A 22,251-nucleotide genomic window follows, 5' to 3' on the forward strand; every position below is an offset into this window, starting at 1 on the left:
TGATGAGAGATGGCCTAATCATGTGGTGACATGAAGGGCAGCAAGGTGGTACTGTTGTAGCATACCAGCCTTGCGTCATCCGACAATTTCCGACGTTAACGTGGACGGAGTCACGTTATCGTTCTTTTCCCTTCCGTGCTACCACGTGTTTCTTTGCCAAGATGCGGTTTAGTAAGTTGGTAACCTCTTTCCGTGTACACACCAAACAGTGGGGCCGGGATGATGGTTCCTTGGCCCAGGATTAAAGCCAGTCATCCGGTCAGGGGGCATGGGTGTTTCCGGTTGGGACCGAGAGGGGGGCACCCCCTTAGAGCGCGCGTATAGAAATTTGATCCCATGCTACGCGAGGTTGTAGCCTCCCCGTCTCAAGGTTTTTCTTGAACGTTGCCGAGGGTGATCCCTGGCTTCGGAATGTTGAATGGGTGTGTACTGGTTAGACGTATTTCTTCCAAAACACCGCAAACGGAACTAGTCCCCGTGACTACTGAAATCCGTTGGCTGTGGTTAAGTACAAACTCTGCAGAGTCAAATCCTTCCAAGTCATCGTATCCATGATCAAGTAGAGTAATCGGTACATCTATATCTATCCTCATGGAAATATATTCCCGGCGAACAAGCTTAAGTGGTAAACCCAATTTAATTGTTATTCCTGCGGATGGACTAACCTTATTTTTGTTTCATATTGGTGATAATTTATGTTCTCGAGCTACTGTATTATTAAGCTACAATATAAGCCCTTTATGTGATGTCGCTCAGACGTCCGACTGTGGCATATTTTGTATATTACTTGCAATATAAGCCCTTTATGTGATGTCGCTCAGACGTCCGACTGTGGCATGCACTGCCTTTATTTTCTGTTATAAGCCCTTTATGTGGTGTCGCCCCGACGCCCGACTGTGACATTATTATTCTTGCAGTTTCCTCTCGAGGAGTCATTCAGACCCTCGTTTGGCACCAGTATTACTATTCTTGCAGTTTCCTCTCGAGGAGTCATTCAGACCCTCGTTTGGCACCAGTATTACTATTCTTGCAGTTTCCTCTCGAGGAGTCATTCAGACCCTCGTTTGGCACCAGTATTACTATTCTTGCAGTTTCCTCTCGAGGAGTCATTCAGACCCTCGTTTGGCACCCCCAGTATTTATTATCTCTATGTCTGAACGCATTGGTTAACTTGTTCATATGCTTCATGCTTACATTTGTTATATCTTATGTCCGAACTGTCTTGCGAGTACTTTCATAGTACTCACCTGGCTTGTTGATTTGGCCAGATGTTGACGAAGGCGATCTCTTGGATGAAGAGTTTGATAGCGCGTCCGACGCCTAGAGGAGTCCCAGTCAGTCCTGCGCGATCCCGGATATTGGTCACTTGTATTATATACGCTTCCGCCACCCGCAATAAGTCTCCTCGAGCCTCACTCCGACGCTCGAAGAGCTGTAGTCTTCAGGAGTCATATCACTCGCTTCGCGGTGATATTTCCACCACCGTTATTATCGTGAGTTAGTAGTTATGCCACCCTATCCGCCGTCTTGTTTTATCGGCGTGCATGTAATAAATTGTTGGGCAGTCTCCGCTCAACCTTGTATTATATTCAGCACTCCTGGTATTTTTCTTCTGTGACCAAGATATTGTCTACCAGTGAGAAGGAATTCTTCCTTACTGGTCCGTAAAAGGGATTGGTCTCTCAATAATTATTTTATTGAAGAACCGGTCGTGACACATTCACATTAAACAATAACCGAGTTACAAGAACATCGATCATTGAAAGATCTAGGGTCACACCATCGTCGAAAGAGGCTTTTAGGGCCGAAGAGCAGGCCCACTGCAAGCGGTAGGGCACAAATCAATGTGGCGCCGTGCTAGCCTAATCCATTTCACCGCTCCGACGAGTGGATCCATCCTCTACAAGCCACCATCCGCGCTCCAGGAACACCAATTCGCCAAGGCTACAGGAGTCGCCACAACATGCAACAACATTCAGCAATGAACACAAAAACTATATTCATTTCACCGAGAGAACAACTTACATGAAACGACCGGCTCTTCGTCGACGCCATGAAGAGCATCACCGTGGTGGGGAAGAATTAGAGGCAAAGTTATTCTAGGTGTCGTTCTCACCACCCCGCCGCCACCAAAAAGAAATAGTATACCTAAAACAATACCAAAGAGACACCCCCCCCCCCCCCCCCCGCACTCCCCGTCGGGGCAACAGATGGAGGGGGCTGTAAATGAAGCAATTCGTGGCTTTTAGATTGGAAAATACCTTCGTCGGTGCGCCGCCTACTGTTTTTCTCACTACACTGTAGTTGAATTTTATGGCATTCATATCAAAATTTGAGTTCTACTCCCTTAATTTCAAAAACAATTTTGTTAAGTCTCAGTTGACTGAGACTTCGTTATGCCTCGGTCGATGGTACATACCTTTGATCTTGAATGGAGATTCGTACAAAGTTTTTCTTTTTTCTTTTTTCTTCTTATACTATGTCACTTGACTATCTAGCACACCCTTTCGAAAAAAAAATATAATTTTTCCGTTGGCTTTCGAAAATATAATGTGTGTTTTTATTTTGTTATATGATTAGATCAAGATTTATTTTGTTAGTTGATTTATGTGATAAAAATCACTGTCATAAGTAAATACTTTAAAATGGATCTAGTGACACATATTCCATGTCACATTCTTTAAAAAAATCATGTCACATAAACACCTATTAAAAATATGTTTTTGATAAAAACCTTAACTTAATGAAAATAAAGTGCGTCTTAATTATTATATTTCCCAATGAAGGGAGTTTTTTTTTTAAACGGTCACGGGGGGGAGAGGATCCCCACCTGTAGTACAAGCGATCGACCAGGTATGCTGATCCGAAGGAAAAAGGAAGAACATAAGAAGTTTTGAATCATCAGTCCATGAGTCGCCCCTCCTTCCCAAACTAGCCTACTCGGCTGATAACGGGATCCCTACGTCGGAGTAATAGTATTTTACAAAACGAGCGCCTAGATAGTAGCCATATACGACCTAGATTTTCCCCAACTATATATGCTCATGGCCAAGTTGCTGCACCAGCCGTTTCACGATAATTGCCACGGGAACAACGCATTATTATTCACTCGGTCAATCACTCACTCATTAGCCCGGTTCTAGTATCGTACCCTGGTTCCTCCTGCCTTCCTTCCTTGCACCAATTTTCACCAAATCCCGCGCAACGCAACCAGTCCACCCCTACGATATGGGCAGCGGCTGGGCTATTCCCCCACATTATTTCCTCTTCCCCTTGGCTGGCCTTCTATATTCCCACGTCCCCATGGATGGGCCCGGACCGCAAAGTCACCTAACACAGCCGGGCCGGCCCCACCCATTCAACACGGTATGCTGCTCTCGACGGAGCTCCGCTCCGCGCCGCGCACCACCTCCCTCCGTCCACTCCCCCTACATATACGCGAGTCCCCCGTAGAGTGGACAGCCCACCACACCCTGCCACCCTCCCCCCTTCTCCCCCGTCCCCATTTCGGCAGCTGCTTCGCCCAACGACCGCTCGAACAACCGGGCCGCCAAGCTCCACCTGTCCGCCGCGTGCGTGCATATATCCAAGGGCGATCGATCGATCGGCCGCCGCGGGAGCTAGCGGAGCGAGTCCGTCGGTTGGCCCATACGTTCGAAGGTTCCTCCAGGACTAGTGCATAGATACAGCTGTTGGAGAAAGAGAGGGAGAAAGATACTGAGATAGCGAGGATAATGAGGAGGAGCAGCGGCGCCGCGGCGTGGGCTCTTGGCGTGGCCGTGGCCTTCTTCCTGGCGGCGGAGGCGGCCGGAGCGGCGCCCGTGCCGCACGACTACGAGCAGGCGCTGCGCAAGAGCCTGCTCTACTTCGAGGCGCAGCGGTCGGGGCGGCTCCCCTACGGCCAGCGCGTCGCCTGGCGCGACCACTCCGGCCTCACCGACGGCCTCGAGCAAGGAGTACGTTACGTCGCCACCACATTTTTCGTCTCTCTCTTCTTCTTCTCTGCCGGCCGGCAGGGGTGGCCGATCATCATATTCATATCGGTCGATCAGGGTGCTGACTTTGGGCGGATCTTGTGTGCTGTGTTTGGTTCCATTAGGTGGATTTGGTGGGCGGATACTACGATGCCGGCGACCACGTCAAGTTCGGGCTGCCCATGGCGTTCACGGTGACCATGCTGTCGTGGAGCCTGCTGGAGTACGGCGGCGACGTGGCGGCCGCCGGCGAGCTCGCGCACGCCCTCGAGTCCATCAAGTGGGGCACCGACTACTTCATCAAGGCGCACACCAAGCCCGACGAGCTCTGGGCCGAGGTAATTCATTTACAATCTCCCACTTACCCCCCATCCATCGTAATCACCGCCATCCGCTGGCTAATCATCCAATCAGCAATTTCAAACGAACGAACATGCATGCACCATTGGTTGGCTGTGGGCTGGCAGATGGAGAAAACAAAAGCGAAGAACTCGTTTATTTTAACTTATTTTTTTGAAAAAAAGCCGGGGGAGAGGAACATTTGTTAGGTGGGGGCTAGAGGACAAGCAAAGCCAAGGTGCGGTTCAGTCGAGGAACGCGCAAATCTCACACCTGCCCCTGCGTCTGCAGCTGCAGCTGCAGCTGCATGCATGATTGTCCCCTCGCCTCACATGGATTAGCTAGGAGCTTAACAAATCACGCATATGCATGTCTGTCTGTCCGCCTGCTTCCATGGCTTTGACGAATGTGATTGAAATGATTGACTGATCGTGCTTTGCTTTGCAGGTTGGCGACGGCGACACGGATCACTACTGCTGGCAGCGGCCGGAGGACATGACCACGTCGCGCCAGGCCTACAAGGTCGACCGCGAGCGCCCTGGCTCCGACGTCGCCGGCGAGACCGCCGCCGCCCTGGCCGCCGCCTCCATGGCCTTCCGCGAGACCAACCCGCACTACGCCCACCTCCTCCTCCACCACGCCCAGCAGGTTCGTAACAATCACCTTCACTACTACCACTACTGTGCACGTAACTAATTAGACTAGGAGTAGTCCAGAGAGATTGGTAGTACCGTAAATTCTTTGGCGTGTGTGGAATGTCTCGGGTACGTGTAGCGGAGCTGCCGAGCTGTAGATTCTGAGGACCGGCCAGGAACCACGAGTCAAAGAGGGCAGAGGATTTTTCTCCCTGGTTCACATTGGAACCGTGTTCTTCTCCTCGCTGCTCGTGCCGCACGTGCCAACTTGTCAACATGACGTCATCACCAGTTCACTACCAAAAATCTTCTTCTTATACACGACGAACAATAAAAAAAAAATTAACCGCGTGAAGGTTCTGTCGGTCCGGAGAGGCCGACAGGTGGGCCCGTGAAAGAGCTCGGCATCATGCAGCACACTGTCAGCGCCGTACTACGTGGCTGCGTGATGCGACAGGCTACTTAACGTAACCACCACATTTCCGTTCACGTTGGCGCCTGCAGAAGCCCACGCGATCACAACGATGCGATGCGATGATGGGCGATTATTATTGCCGCGGCCGATAGATTAGGGGAATATTAGTTGGTTGGTTAGCTTTTTTAATGGCGTGCATGTACTGTACGTGGGTAGTACTGACGCTTGTCTCTTTTCTCTTGGCGGTACAGCTGTTCGAGTTCGCTGACAAGTACAGAGGCAAGTACGACAGCAGCATCGCCGAGGTGAAGAGCTACTACGCCTCCGTCAGCGGCTACCACGACGAGCTGCTCTGGGCGGCGCTCTGGCTGCACCGCGCCACCGGGCGGGCCGGCTACCTCGACTACGTGGTGGACAACGCGCACGAGTTCGGCGGCACGGGCTGGGCCATCACCGAGTTCAGCTGGGACGTCAAGTACGCCGGCGTCCAGATCCTCGCCACCCGGCTGCTGCTGCGCGGCGAGCACGAGGAGCGCCACCGGGCCACGCTCGAGGGGTACCGCGCCAAGGCGGAGCACTACGTGTGCGCGTGCATGGGCAGGAACGCCGCCGCCGAGGACAACGTGGAGCGCAGCCCCGGCGGGATGCTCTACGTGCGCCAGTGGAACAACATGCAGTACGTCACCAGCGCCGCCTACCTCCTCTCCGTCTACTCGGGCTACCTCACCGAGGCCGGCGCCGGGAAGGGCGCTGCCGTGACGTGCGCGGGCGGCGAGGCATCGGCCGACGCCGGCGAGGTGTTCGCGCACGCCAGGGCGCAGGTGGACTACGTGCTGGGCAGCAACCCGCGCGGGATCAGCTACCTGGTGGGCTACGGCGCCAAGTTCCCGGCGAGGGTGCACCACCGCGCGGCGTCCATCGTGCCGTACAAGGACAGGAAGGAGTTCATCGGGTGCGCGCAGGGGTTCGACGACTGGTTCGGCCGCAAGAGCGCCAACCCCAACGTCGTCGTCGGCGCCATCGTCGGCGGGCCCGACCGCCACGACAGGTTCAGGGACGACAGGGTCAACTACATGCAGACGGAGGCGTGCACCTACAACACCGCCCCCATGGTCGGCATGTTCGCCATGCTCAACCGGTTGGCGCGGCAGGAGGGCCCCTCGCCGGCGGCGCGACGGCCGGAGAGCAGTAGAAGCACTGCGGCGGCGGAGTGAAGTGTAAATTATACTATACCGTAGGCAGTAGTAATACGCGCAGGGGGAACTGTACAATTTTGCCCCTCCTATTCTTTTGTTCATTCTTTTCTGGTAGACGCGAAGGCGCTTCTTCGCGGGGATTATTTGTATACGGGAAAGAAAGGGTGGACGCATTCGACAAGCGAATGCGGATTCCCTCCCCGTAAATATAAGAGGGAAAAAATATATATGGAATTAGTTTATTGGCCGGATTTCGAATATATGGAAATATTTTACAAATGCGATGAATGATTGCTAATATTCTGGGGAAAAGAACATTGCCTTCTTTTTGATCATGCATCACAGCGAGCTCGTGCAATGATTAAGCGTCTGGTGAGGAATACTAAACAAATTCAACGCGGCAAGAAAAGCATGGCAATCTAATATTTTGTGGAGTAGAGTACGACCCTGCGAGATTGAAAAAGATCTTCAGAGCGCCTAGCTTTTACATGATGACAGCCCCGTTTCTCTTTTTTATTATTTCACTAGCAAATATGTCTGTGCATTGCAACGGAAGAAAAAATAACACACGTACCAAGCCTAATAAATATGGCTCAACACTATCCTCTATTCTAACACAGTGCCCTACCTATATTGCCGCTTAGGACATCTACAACCGGACTTGGCAAATTCGACGCCTCAAACGCCCGCGGACGCGTCCGGGCACGCCCACGGGCGCATCCGGACGGGCCCACATATTTCCTTCCGCGCATTTACATATCTCGAACCCATGCAAATACATACACGTCGATCATGCACCACAATGTCGCACGTAAATAACAAATGTTGGTATCAAGCATACATGAGTGAAGTCTGTTTTAAACCTTGAATTCATACGGCTCGTCCAAATTAAACCCTAACCTTTCAATCCCTGAAGTTGGTACCCTCTACTCACCGATCCCGATCTATTTCGACCTTGAACCTGTTTGCCGCACTAGGAAAAAGATGATCCTGACCAGGTTTAATCTGTACTCTCACTTACAACACTGGCCCACATGTCATTTCCGTTCTCCAGTCTCCACCTTATCCCCAATTCCCCTCCTCTCTCTCTCCTAAAATGGTGGAACGGGCGGCCGCAGAATGGCGGAGGCGTTGGTCGGCGGCGAACTTGTTGAGGCAGACGAAGTAGTTGATGAAGGACAGCAACATGAACGTCTTGTGTGCTTACATGGTGCCACACTGGCTGCACGGCCACGGTGACGGTGTGACGACGACGACGAAGCTTCTCCTCGCCGGCCGCAACATAGTACAAAGCTAGCACTAACTCTGGTTGATCCTTGATTCCTAGTAGCACGATCGCCTTTCGTCAATCCACTGGGACGTGCACTAGCTTACTACTTGCCCTAGTTAGTCAACGGACCCAAAACACGCATCAGCGCCGGGTTATGCCATTTTTAACTCCAACGGAAAGGAGGGTCTGGCGGTGGAGCACCCCCGAATTCTCTTGTCCATGGCCTGGCGCATGGCGAGGCAAGGCGGTGCGGCCATGTCGAGGGAGGCTGGCGGGAGGCGTTCCCTTGCCGTCGCACACTCACGAGGACAGGCACCACGCCCTGCTCCCCGTTGCCGTGGACATCGGCTGGCTGGGCTTGAGCATTGCGATTCCTACAGAGAGAGATGTAGAGAATGAGCAGAAGATGAATATGACAAGTGGACCCATGTACTCAGTGAGAGAAGAGAATAATCCTGGCCGGGATCAATATTTTCCCAGCACACTCAAATGGCATAACCGGATCTAGGGTTAAAATAGACCGGGATCGATAAGTACAGGGTACAGATTTCAGGGATTGAAAGGTTAGGGTTTGATTCCGACCAGCCGTATGAATTCAAGGTTTAAAATAAACTTCACTCAGCATACATAGTGTTTCCATAAAATTTATTTGAAGTGTCAAACTCAAGCATTGCCTCTTTGGTTGTCATTGGGGATCCACATGTGCTCCACAAGATCATTGAGTAGCTGCGTGTGCACCTGCTGATTTCGAAGATTCTGATGCATCTGCAGAAAGTTCATAAGCTGAGCCGCATCTTGATCTTCTGGGATTTCAACTTGTTCTCCGGGTGCTTCGAAATCATGGGTTTGGGCTACACCATCACCCTCATCCTCGGCAATCATATTGTGCAGAATAACACAACATGTCATCAACTGCCACAAAGTTTCTGATTCCCACATCATTGCGGCGCTCCGCACAATTCCCCAACAAGCCTGAAGCACACCAAATGCCCTCTCCACATCCTTCCTAGCCGCTTCCTGCATTGTTGCAAAGTGGCTCTGTTTATTGCCACGCGGCTCGGCTATGGTCTTCACAAACGCCGCCCACTGAGGATAGATACCATCGGCAAGATAGTACCCCATGTTGTGGTCCCGGCCGTTGACGGTGTAGTTGCACGGCGGTGATTCCCCATTGTAAAGCCTCCTGAACACCGGAGATCGTTGAAGCACGTTGATGTCGTTGTGAGAACCGGGCATTCCAAAGAAATCATGCCAAACCCATAAGTCATGTGATGCCACCACTTCTAGTATGATGGTGGCCTCTCTGGTGTGACCTTGATACATTCCCCGCAGACCTTTGGGGCAGTTTTTCCATTGCCAATGCATGCAATCAATTGATCCGAGCATTCCTGGAAACCCCCTTGCCTCTCGAATAGCCAACAACTGTTGGGGAACGTAGCATGCAATTTCAAAAAAATTCCTACGGTCACGCAAGATCTATCTAGGAGATGCATATCAACGAGAGGGGGAGAGTGTGTCCACGTACCCTCGTAGACCGAAAGCGGAAGCGTTAGGTTAACGCGGTTGATGTAGTCGAACGTCTTCACGATCCAACCGATCTAGTACCGAACGTATGGCACCTCCGTGTTCAGCACACGTTCAGCTCGATGACGTCTCTCGAACTCTTGATCCAGCAGAGGGTCGAGGGAGAGTTCCGTCAGCACGACGGTGTGGTGACGGTGATGGTGATGTGATCGGCGCAGGGCTTCTCCTAAGCACTACAACGCTATGACCGGAGGAGTAAACTATGGAGGGGGGGCACTGCACACGGCTAAGAGAACAATTGATGTGCTATGGGGTGCCCCCTGCCCCCGTATATAAAGGAGGGGAGGAGGAGGCGGCCGACCAAGACGGGCGTGCCATGGGGGGGAGTCCTACTAGGACTCCACTCCTAGTAGGATTCGCCCCCCCTTTTTCCTTCTCCCGGAGGGGGAAAAGGGGAAGGAAAGGGAGTAGGAAAAGGAAAGGGGGGCGCCGCCCCCTTCCCTACTCCAATTCAGCCTCCTCCCTTGTGGGGGGCGTGCCAGCCCCTTGTGGGCTGGTTAGCCTCCCTTCTATGGCCCATATGGCCCATATCTTTCCCCGGGGGGTTCCGGTAACCCCTCCGGTACTCCGGTATGTACCCGATACACACCGGAACCCTTCCGGTGTCCGAATACTACCTTCCAATATATCAATCTTTACCTCTCGACCATTTCGAGACTCCTCGTCATGTTCGTGATCTCATCCGGGAATCCAAACAAACTTCGGTCACCAAAACACATAACTCATAATACAAATCGTCGTCGAACGTTAAGCGTGCGGCCCCTACGGGTTCGAGAACTATGTAGACATGACCGAGACACCTCTCCGGTGAATAACCAATAGCGGAACCTGGATGCTCATATTGGCTCCCACATATTCTACGAAGATCTTTATCGATCGAACCGTTATGACAACATACGTTATTCCCTTTGTCATCGGTATGTTACTTGCCCGAGATTCGATCGTCGGTATCCACATACCTAGTTCAATCTCGTTACCGGCAAGTCTCTTTACTCGTTCCGTAATGCATCATCCCGTAACTAACTCATTAGTCACATTGCTTGCAAGGCTTATTTTGATGTGTATTACCGAGAGGGCCCAGAGATACCTCTCCGATACTCGGAGTGACAAATCCTAATCTCGATCTATGCCAACCCAACAAAACACCTTTGGAGATACCTGTAGAGCATCTTTATAATCACCCATTTACGTTGTCACGTTTGAGAGCACACAAGGTATTCCTCCGGTATTCGGGAGTTGCATAATCTCATAGTCAAAGGAACATGTATAAGTCATGAAGAAAGCAATAGCTATAAAACTTAACGATCATTATGCTAAGCTAACGAATGGGTCTTGTCCAGCACATCATTCTCCTAATGATGTGATCCCGTTCATCAAATGACAACGCATGTCCATGGTCAGGAAACTTAACCATCTTTGATTAACGAGCTAGTCTTGTAGAGGCATACTAGGGACACTGTGTTTTGTCTATGTATCCACACATGTATCAAGTTTCCGGTTAATACAATTCTTGCATGAATAATAGATATTTATCATGATATAAGGAAATATTAATAAGAACTTTATTATTGCCTCTAGGGCATATTTCCTTCAGTCTCCCACTTGCACTAGAGTCAATAATCTAGTTCACATTGTCATGTGACTTAACACCAATAGTTCACATCACCATGTGACCAACACCCAAAGGGTTTACTAGAGTCAATAATCTAGTTCACATCGCTATGTGATTAACACCCAAAGAGTACTAAGGTGTGATCATGTTTTGCTTGTGAGAGAAGTTTAGTCAATGGGCCTGCCACATTCAGAGCTGTATGTATTTTGCAAATTTTCTATGTCTACAATGCTCTACATGGAGCTACTCTAGCTAATTGCTCCCACTTTTAATATGTATCCAGATTGAGACTCAGAGTCATCCGGATTAGTGTAAAAGCTTGCATCGACGTAACTCTTTACGACGAACTCTTTATCACCTCCATAACCGAGAAATATTTCCTTAGTCCTCTTAGGTAACTAAGGATAACTTTGACTGTTGTCCAGTGATCCACTCCTGGATCACTATTGTACGCCTTTGCCAAACTCATGGTAAGGTACACAACAGGTTTGTTACACATCATGACTATCTTTATAGATCCTATGGCTGAGGCATAGGGAAGGACTTCCATATTCTCTCTATCTTCTGTCGTGGTTGGGTTTTGAGTCTTACTCAACTTCATACCTTACAATTCAGTCAAGAACTCCTTCTTTGACTGATCCATTTTGAACTCTTTCAAAAACTTATCAAGGTATGTACTCATCGAAAGTCTTATCAAGCGTCTTGATCTATCTCTATAGATCTTGATGCTCAATACGTAAGCAGCTTCACTGAGGTCTTTCTTTGGAAAACTCCTTTAAAACACTCCTTTATGCTTTCCAGAAAATTCTACATCATTTCTGATCAATAATATGTCATTCAGATATACTTATCAGAAAGGCTGTAGTGCTCCCACTCACTTTCTTGTAAATACAGGCTTCACGGCAAGTCTGTATAAAACTATATGCTTTGATCACGCTATCAAAGCGTATATTCCAACTCCGAGAGGCTTGCACCAGTCCATAAATGGATCGCTGGAGCTTGCACACTTTGTTAGCACCTTTAGGATCGACAAAACCTTCTGGTTGCATCATATACAACTCTTCTTTAAGAAATCCATTAAGGAATGCAGTTTTGACATCCATTTGCCAAATTTCATAATCATAAAATGCGGCAATTGCAAACATGATTCGGACAGACTTAAGCATCGCTATGGGTGAGAAGGTCTCATCGTAGACAACTCCTTGAACTTATCGAAAACCTTTTGCAACAAGTCGAGCTTTGTAGACAGTAACATAACCGTCATCGTCACTCTTCTTCTTGAAGATCCATTTATTTTCTATGGCTTGCCGATCATCGGGCAAGTCAACCAAAGTCCACACTTTGTTCTCATACATGGATCCCATCTCAGATTTCATGGCTTCAAGGTATTTCGCGGAATCTTGGCTCCTCATCGCTTCCTCATAGTTCGTAGGTTCGTCATGGTCTAGTAGCATGACTTCCAGAATAGGATTACCGTACCACTCTGGTGCGGATCTTACTCTGGTTAACCTACGAGGTTCGGTAGTAACTTGATCAGAAGTTTCATGATCATCATCATTAGCTTCCTCACTTACTGGTGTAGGAATCACTGGAACTGATTTCTGTGATGAAATACTTTCCAATAAGGGAGCAGGTACTGTTACCTCATCAAGTTCTACTTTCCTCCCACTCACTTCTTTCGAGAGAAACTCCTTCTCTAGAAAGGATCCATTTTTAGCAACAAATAACTTGCCTTTGGATCTATGATAGAAGGTGTACGCAACAGTCTCATTTGGGTATCCTATGAAGACACATTTCTCCGATTTGGGTTCGAGCTTATCAGGTTGAAGCTTTTTCAATAAGCATCGCAGACCCAAACTTTAAGAAATGACAGCTTAGGTTTCTTGCCAAACGATAGTTCATAAGGTGTCGTGTCAATGGATTTAGATGGTGCCCTATTTAAAGTGAATGCAGCTGTCTCTAATGTACAACCCCAAAATGATAGTGGTAAATCGGTAAGAGACATCATAGATCGCACCATATCTAATAAAGTACGGTTACGACGTTTGGACACACAATTACGATGTGGTGTTCCAGGTGGCATGAGTTGTGAAACTATTCCACATTGTTTTAAATGAAGGCCAAACTCATAACTCAAATATTAGCTTCCGCGATCAGATCGTAGAAACTTTATTTTCTTGTTACGATGATTCTCCACTTCACTCTGAAATTCTTTGAACTTTTCAAATGTTTCAGACTTGTGTTTCATTAAGTAGATACACCCATATCTGCTCAAATCATCTGTGAAGGTTAGAAAATAACGATACCCGCCGCAAGCCTCAACACTCATCGGACCACATACATCGGTATGTATTATTTCCAATAAGTCAGTAGCTTGCTCCATTGTTCCGGAGAACAGAGTCTTAGTCATCTTGCCCATGAGGCATGGTTCGCAAGCATCAAATGATTCATAATCAACTGATTCCAAAAGTCCATCTGCATGGAGTTTCTTCATGCGCTTTACACCAATATGACCTAAACGGCAGTGCCAAAAATATGTTGCTCTATCATTATCAACTTTGCATCTTTTGGCATCAATATTATGAATATGTGTATCACTACGATCGAGATTCAATAAACCATTACATTGGGTGTATGACCATAAAGGTTTTATTCTTGTAAATAGAACAATAATTATTCTCTGACTTAAATGAATAACCGTATTGCAATAATCATGATCCCATCATATTTATGCTCAACGCAAACACCAAATAAAATTTATTTAGGTCCAACACTAATCACGAAGGTAGAGGGAATGTGCGATGGTGATCTTATCAAGCTTGGAATCACTTCCAACACACATCGTCACCTCATCCTTAACTAGTCTCTGTTCATTCTGCAACTCCCGTTTCGAGTTACTAATCTTAGCAATTGAACCGGTATCAAATACCTTGGGGTTACTATGAACACTAGTAAAGTACGCATCAATAACATGTATATCAAATATACCTTTGTTCACTTTGCCATCCTTCTTATCCGCCAATTATTTGGGGTAGTTCCGCTTCCGGTGACCATTCCCTTTGCAGTAGAAGCACTCAGTTTCAGGCTTAGGTCCAGACTTGGGCTTCTTCCCGAGAGTGGCAACTTGCTTGCCATTCTTCTTGAAGTTCCCCTTCTTTCCTTTGCCCTTTTTCTTGAAACTAGTGGTCTTGTTAAACATCAACACTTGATGCTCTTTCTTGATTTCTACCTTCGCTGATTTTAGCATCGCGAAGAGCTCGGGAATTGTTTTCGTCATCCCTTGCATATTATAGTTCATCATGAAGTTCCAGTAACTTGGTGATAGTGACTAGAGAACTCTGTCAATCACTATCTTATCTAGAAGATTAACTCCCACTTGATTCAAGCGATTGTAGTACTCAGACATTCTGAGCACGTCCTTACTGGTTGAGCTATTCTCCTCCATCTTGTAGGCAAAGTACTTGTCAGAGGTCTCATACCTCTCGACTCGGGCATGAGTCTGAAATACCAATTTCAGCTCTTGGAACATCTCATATGCTCCGTGGCGTTCAAAACGTCTTTGCAGCCCCAATTCTAAGCCTTAAAGCATGGTGCACTAAACTATCAAGTAGTAATCATACCGAGCTTTGTCAAACGTTCATAACATCTGCATCTGCTCCTGCAATAGGTCTGTCACCTAGCGGTGCATCAAGGACATAATTCTTCTGTGCAGCAATGAGGATAATCCTCAGATCACGGACCTAGTTCGCATCATTGCTACTATCATCTTTCAACTTAGTTTTCTCTAGGAACATATCAAAAACATAGGGGAGCTATAACGTGAGCTGTTGATCTACAACATAGATATGCAAATACTACCAGGACTAATTTCATGATAAATTAAAGTTCAATTAATCATATTACTTAAGAACTCCCACTTAGATAGACATCCCTCTAGTCTTCTAAATGATCACGTGATCCATATCAACTAAACCATGTCCGATCATCACGTGAGATGGAGTAGTTTTCAATGGTGAACATCTCTATGTTGATCATATCTACTATATGATTCACGTTCGACCTTTCGGTCTCAGTGTTCCGAGGCCATATCTGCATATGCTAGGCTCGTCAAGTTTAACCTGAGTATTCTGCACGTGCAAAACTGGCTTGCACCCGTTGTATGTGAACGTAGAGCTTATCACACCCGATCTGTCGGCGTTCTGGGAACGGGGGTCCCCAGACTTGCCTGCCTGCGGCCCACGGCGTGGCTGTGCTAGCAGGCCTGTACGGCCCATCTTCATCAACAAGGCATTCAAGACCCTCGTGAGGGGCCAAGCCTCGCGAGGCGGACGACACAAGACCTCCTCGGGAGTGGCCTCAGTAGGCTGCCTCCCGAGGAGCGGAGAAATCAAGGCAGGGCAAACCTCGCGAGGCTCTCGTGACGTGAGCCATGACAGTCAAGATCAGGCGGGCGCCAGGGCGCGGAGCGTCTTTGTTTCCTCTTTGGTGCTAAGGAGGCAAGCGCAGGCGCGGAGTACCGAGGCATCAAGCAAAGGTTTCCATATCGATGCAACGAGACCAAGACCAGCAAGACGGCAGGACAGAGGTCACCATGGAGCCCGAGACGGCGTCACCACCAGAGCCTTTCGCAGGCGAAGACCGCTTTTGTCAGGATAAGCTGTACTAGTTGTCCCCTTTCAAATCCGCCGTTGTTGGCTCCCTTCCCGCTCAATATTTGGGGAGAGGACCAGGGCCTATATAAGTAGAACTAGCCACCATAGTAGGGGGCATCGGATAACCCATTGCGAGGCACCTCACGCACACAAGTTCGCCAACCACAAGAACACCTCAACCTTAGGAGGCTGTTCTTCCCCTTGTACTGTTCATCATCAGCCCAAGAGGCAATCCACCACCACCACACTGGAGTAGGGTATTACACCACAACGGTGACCCGAACCAGTATAAATCTTGTGTTTTTGTGTTGTGAGTTCGTCCGCGAGATTTTAGCGAGCTAGGGCGTAGATCGGTAGGGAGGAAATCTCTGTGCGCACCCCAGTGTTCGAACCTTGAGGGTTTTGCCGGAACCCGTGATCTGACATTTGGCGCGCCAGGTAGGGTGCGCCGAAGCTTCCTTTCCGTCGTCTCACGTCCAGTCGCCTCCATGGCGGACGCTCGCCGTGCTCGTGCTGAGCGCCGGGCTGCCATTGCCACCCGTGTCGCTCAGACGGCTCGCGTCGGTGGGCCACCTCGTCGTTCCCCGTCTCCTGCCGCCAACGCCGCCACCGGCCCGGCGGGGAACGAGCAGCAAGCGTCCTCGCTGCACCCTCGGTGCGGCGGGACGGCCGCACCACCACTCCATCGCTGACCCCGGCCGGTTCCTCATCCCACGCTCGTCGCGCTCCCATGGACGCACGGGCCGCGCTCCTCATGGCGCACGAGCTCCTGCGCTACCGCCCGGTCGACGACCTCTACGAGGACTGGCTCGACCGCATCGCCGAGCTCGTCCGCGCCGCAGGGGGCTCCCCTGCACCGTCCCTCTCTCCGCCTCACCCTCCGCCGGTTACGGGCGACGTAGCTCACGGGGCACCTCCACCACCTCTGCCCCAAGACGGCGCCCTGGCACCAAGGCGCGCGGCCCCACGACGCGACCCGCCGCATCCCGCGCCCGCGCGCGAAGAAAGAAGCTGTCAAGAAGTCCCTCCGCCACAAGAGAACGCTCCGCCGCTCCTCGCACCGCCGCGCCAGGATCGTCCACCGCGGCAAGACCCCGCGCCGCTTGCTGTGGCGGCACGTGGGCGTCAAGACCAAGCTCCACCTCCAAGATGGGCCCCGGCGACCACGGCCGGCTTTCGCGCCTTCACCCCCGAACTACATAGCGTCGCCTGGCCGGGCAAGTTCAAGCCGGATCTGCCTCCTCGCTACGACGGCACCCCCGACCCCGCGGAGTTCTTGCAGCTCTACGAGCTGAGCATCGAGGCGGCAAACGGCGACGAGAAAGTCATGGCGAACTGGTTCCCTATGGCACTCAAAGACGGCGCCTGTTCGTGGCTCCTGAACCTGCCTCCAGGCTCGATCTCCTCCTGGGACGAGATGTGCGACCGTTTCATCGCCAACTTCCAGGGCACTCGCGACCGCCCGCCGGTCGTGGGTGACCTGCGCCACGTCAAGCAACGACCAAGGGAGACCCTCCAGAAGTTCAGCCAGCGCTTCAACAACATTCGTCTCAAGATCCCCAAGGTGACGGACGAAGCCATCATCTCCGCATTCTCTGATGGCGTCCGTGATGTCAATATGAAGGAAGAGCTCGCTATCCACGAGGAGCTGTGCACATCTCAGGAGCTGTTCAACCTGGCGACCAAGTGCGCAAGAGCTGAGAAAGGGCGCCTCTCCCTCCTCGAGCTGCCGGCTACAGACCCGGAGGAGAAGAAAGCCAAGGCCAAGGACGTAAAGCGCAAGGGAGCAGCCGTGCTCGCGGCGGAGCCGGACACCAAGCGAGGCAGAGACCATCCCGAGTCATCCAAGAGCAGCCGACCGTTTTGCGCCTTCCACAACCTGAATACCCACAACACCAACGACTGTCAAGAGCTCAGAGACATTCGCGAAGGACGCTTCGGTTGACGCCCTGAGCGCAGCGATCGGGGCTACGGCTGGGGAGGAGGACGTGGAGGCGGGTGCTGGGACGACCGTGGCCCGCGCCAGGAGTGGCGCGATCGGCCTCGTGAGGACCGCTGGCAGGATCATCCTCGCGAGGGTGCCTGGAGGGACCAGCCTCATGAGGATCGTCCTCAGGGCAACGCCGGTCTTCCCCCGCTGCCGCCACCACCAAGAAGGAATGACGACCACCATCAGGACGAGGGGGCTGGGGGCTTCCAGGAGCCGCGTGCTATCACCTGCATCTTGGGCGGAGCCCAGGCACCCGCCTCGCAGCGCATATTCAAATAGTTTGCTCGTGAAGTGAATGCAGTCCTCCCCAAGCTGGAGGCCACGCGCCCGCTCAGGTGGTCCCAATGCGCCATCACCTTCAACTCGACAGATCAGCTCAAGTGCGCAGCTACCGCTGGCGCCCTCCTGATGCTTTGTTCACCAGTCATCAGCAACGTGCAAGTTACCAAGACCCTCATCCACGGCGGTGCAGGGCTCAACGTCCTGTCCGTCGACACGTTTCAGCCTACCAACGCCATATGACCAGCTTCAGCCTACCAAGCCTTTCTCAGGAGTGACCGACGGTTCCACCACACCGATAGGGCAGGTCCGCCTCCCTATCACCTTCGGGGAACGCAAGAACTACCGCAACGATCTCATCGACTTCGACGTCGCGCACATCCGCCTGCCATACAACGCCATCCTAGGGTATCCAGCCCTGGCCAAGTTCATGGCGGTAACACACCACGGCTACAACGTTCTCAAGATGCCGGGAAGCGGCGGAATCATCATGGTCCCATGCGAAGAAAGAGACGCGGTGTCCTCCCTCGAGCATGCCTTTCAAGCTGCAGCAATCGACGACCCCGATAGCCAGGGCGATGGCCCTCCGGAGGCCATCCCCAAGAAGAAGAAGCAGCTGCACCATGCCGGACCTCAGGAGGGTGGCGTCGCGGCTGGACCCTCGTCAGGAACAACGCCCACTCCAGGGGCGCCTCCCTCCGTTGCATAGGAAGGCGCGCCCAGCGCCCTCCTCGGGCAGGGCTCGGGGGCTCTCTTCTGGAGGGCCTCAGACCTTGCCAACATCACGAGGGAGGCGCTCGGGCACCACTTGAAGGCGTGCTTCAAGGCACGTTTCCCTCGGGAGGACACATGGCAAGGAGCGCCCACCGCTTAGGAGTTCATCACCAAGGCCACTCGGGAACTACAGGAAGCAAGGGCCATGCGCGGCGACCGCCGCTCACGAGGCGCAGCTCCCCATCCAGGTGAGGATGCCGGGCTGCATGTCTGCATCGACGTCCCAGGGCTCAACAGGGCCGCTTCTCAGGAGCTTTTCTGGCCTTCGCGCATGGGCCGTTGCGAGGGTCCGCCACACAGTTACGTTCGCATGCCTTTCGGCCTACCGAGCGTGTCGTCAGCCTATCAGCGCAACCTGCGGCGTGTCCTGGCGGCTTAGGAGGCCAGTCACCACGCCGTCCTGGCAGAGATGGAGACGGTCCTCAGGGAACCACCTGAGCCCCCAGAGCCTCCCGAGGCTCGGGGCCCCGGTGGCTCGTGAGGAGCAATCCCTTCACCGCGTACCTTCAGCTGCCCCGACAACTCTTCATCACAGAACCAGGTGACATTTTCCAAGTTCATTCAGCTGGGAGCGCCCCTCGGGCTGCATCATTCCCAGGCCGCGTGGGTCTGTCCCTGTGGCATGTACCACTTTTGCGTATATCTTTAGCTTACCTTGCTGGGGCGCCCCTCGGGCTGGATCATCCCCAAGCCGCTCGGGCCTGACCCAGTGGCATTTATCTTGCTGCATTTACCTAATCATGCTGCCTCCATGTTTAACCTGCCTATGATTACTGCCTGCTCGATTGTCGCCTCTCACGGGGCCTCCCTACGCCGGCACGACGCTGGAGCATGGGTCCGTCCCTGCCATGTCGAAAAACCTGAGCGGTCGAGCTCGGGCTCACGGCACACCCCGCGCACGTCACCTCGCTAGACCCTCAGTGCCTTCACCCCCCTCGCGGGGCAAGCAGCGGTAGGCTGGCAACCATAACAGCAAACCGTGTTTCTCCTTATGCTGGTTTGCAGGGATCTCATGAGGAGGATAGCAGGTGGCACCGCGAGCTTCCCCTCTCTCATGCAATTCGCTTGTGCATTAAAAGGGGGGCTCTTGAGCATCGCGACTCAGGAGCTCTTACTGGCTCTCCAGCCCTCACCCCCTGGCCTTGACCACGGCATCATGACCTGGCATACCAGCGGCGGCTGAGCTCGCTCGAGGGCCGGGACCTGAGGACGTAGAGCACTAAGGAGAACGTGGGAGGAGGGAGACTCGTATGGGCCCCACCTAGCTACGCTGCGGAATCTTGCGCATCAGCCTGGCGCATCACAAGGAACCGACCCCCAAACCACCAAAGATAAGTCTCGCGCTCAGATTGGCTAATTGTTGGAGCCTAAGGGTCATGCTCGCCGCAGCCCTGTTGCGGCCACGTCGTCTTCCTTTCTTGCCCTACCATAGCTTCTTGAACGCTAAAGGGGACCTCCTGAGCATCGCGCCTCAGGGGCTCTTACTGGACCTCGGGCCGCTCACCTCCTGGCCTTGACCACGGCACGCGACTTGGCATACCAGCGACGGCTGCAGCGTGCCTGGGGACTGATACGTCTCCGTCGTATCTACTTTTCCAAACACTTTTTCCCTTGTTTTGGACTCTAACTTGCATGATTTGAATGAAACTAACCCGGACTGACACTGTTTTCAGCAGAATTGCCATGGTGTTATCTTTGTGCAGAAACAAAAGTTCTCGGAATGACCTGAAACTTCACAGAGATTATTTTTGGAAATAATAAAAAATACTGGCAAAATAATCAAGGCCAGGGGGCCCACACCCTTTCCACGAGGGTGGGGGGGCGCGCCTGCCCTCCCGGGCGCACCCCCTGCCTCGTGGGCCCCCTGGAGCTCCACCGACCACAACTCCAACTCCATATATTCGTGTTCGGGGAGAAAAAAATCAGAGAGAAAGATTCATCGCGTTTTACGATACGGAGCCGCCGCCAAGCCCTAAACTCTCCCGGGAGGGCTGATCTGGAGCCCGTTCGGGGCTCCGGAGAGGGGAATCCATCGCCGTCATCATCATCAACCATCCTCCATCACCAATTTCATGATGCTCTCCGCCGTGCGTGAGTAATTCCATCGTAGGCTTGCTGGACGGTGATGGGGTTGGATGAGATTGATGTTGCTATGACTTTGCTATGCTTAATGCTTGTCACTAGGGCCCGAGTGCCGTGATTTCATATCTGAACCTATTATGTTTTCATGAATATATGTGATTTCTTGATCCTATCTTGCAAGTCTATAGTCACCTATTATGTGTTATGATCAGGCAACCCCGAAGTGACAATAATCAGGACCACTCCCGGTGATGACCGTAGTTTGAGGAGTTCATGTATTCACTATGTGTTAATGCTTTGTTCCGGTACTCTATTAAAAGGAGGCCTCAATATCCCTTAGTTTCCGCTAGGACCCCGCTGCCACGGGAGGGTAGGACAAAAGATGTCATGCAAGTTCTTTTCCATAAGCACGTATGACTATATTCGGAATACATGCCTACATTACATTGATGAATTGGAGCTAGTTCTGTGTCACCCTATGTTATGATTGTTACATGATGAACCGCATCCGGCATAATTCTCCATCACCGATCCAATGCCTACGAGCTTTTCACATATTGTTCTTCGCTTATTTACTTTTCCGTTGCCACTGTTACAATTACTACAAAACCCAAAAATATTACTTTTGCTACCGATACCGTCACTTCTATACTACTTTGCTACTAAACACTTTGCTGCAGATACTAAGTTATCCAGGTGTGGTTGAATTAACAACTCAACTGCTAATACTTGAGAATATTCTTTGGCTCCCCTTGTGTCGAATCAATAAATTTGGGTTGAATACTCTACCCTCGAAAACTGTTGCGATCCCCTATACTTGTGGGTTATCAAGACTATTCTCTGGTGCCGTTGCCGGGGTGCATAGCTATATTCTTTGAGTCACTTGGGATTTATATCTGCTGGTCACTATGAAGAACTTGAAAGACGCGAAAACAAAAATTTATCCCTCAACTACGAGGGGAGGTAAGGAACTGCCATGTAGCTCTGCACTTGATTCACCTTCTGTTTTGAGTAAGCTTGCGACACCTAAACCTGCTTCTTCTATTAATTCTGATATGTCGCATGTTATTGATGATGCCACTTCTGCTATGCATGATACTTATGATGAAACTACTTCTATGCTTGATACCACCGTGCCACTTGGTGAATTTCTTGATGAACAACTTGCTAGGGCTAGAGAGAATGAAATTATTGAAACTGATAATATTGATGAAAGTGATGATGAAGACTCTCCCCCTAAATATGAATTGCCTGTTGTGCCTGAGGGCTATGTTATGGATGAAGAAACTGCTACAGACTTTCTTGCTTGCAATGATAGGAGTGATCTTAAGAAATTATTAGCTAAGCTGAAACAAAAAAATCTGAATGCTAGAATGAAATATGATCCTGCTTATGCTACTTCACCTATCTTTGTTACTGATAAGGATGATGAATTCTCTATCGACCCTT

General features: G+C 51.0%; 1 protein-coding gene across 1 annotated transcript; it reads left to right on the forward strand.

The window, feature by feature from the left end:
• The first annotated feature begins 3,460 nt into the window (after positions 1-3,460).
• On the forward strand, positions 3,461-6,801 carry LOC109735916 (endoglucanase 16). Its single transcript, XM_020295116.4, has 4 exons — positions 3,461-3,956; positions 4,100-4,312; positions 4,761-4,961; positions 5,615-6,801. Exons 1-4 carry the CDS (start codon positions 3,735-3,737, stop codon positions 6,575-6,577), a joined length of 1,599 nt encoding a protein of 532 aa, XP_020150705.1. The 5' UTR covers positions 3,461-3,734; the 3' UTR covers positions 6,578-6,801.
• Positions 6,802-22,251: the final 15,450 nt, after the last annotated feature.

Source organism: Aegilops tauschii, chromosome 7, assembly GCF_002575655.3.
Source record: "Aegilops tauschii subsp. strangulata cultivar AL8/78 chromosome 7, Aet v6.0, whole genome shotgun sequence".
NCBI classification, from domain to species: Eukaryota; Viridiplantae; Streptophyta; class Magnoliopsida; order Poales; family Poaceae; genus Aegilops; species Aegilops tauschii.

Coding starts and splice junctions, on each gene's coding strand:
- LOC109735916 (XM_020295116.4), top strand. CDS start 3,735: ATGAGGAGGAGCAGCGGCGCCGCGGCGTGGGCTCTTGGCGTGGCCGTG. Junction 4,313..4,760: donor CCGACGAGCTCTGGGCCGAG/GTAATTCATTTA, acceptor TTTGCTTTGCAG/GTTGGCGACGGCGACACGGA. Junction 4,962..5,614: donor TCCTCCACCACGCCCAGCAG/GTTCGTAACAAT, acceptor TTGGCGGTACAG/CTGTTCGAGTTCGCTGACAA.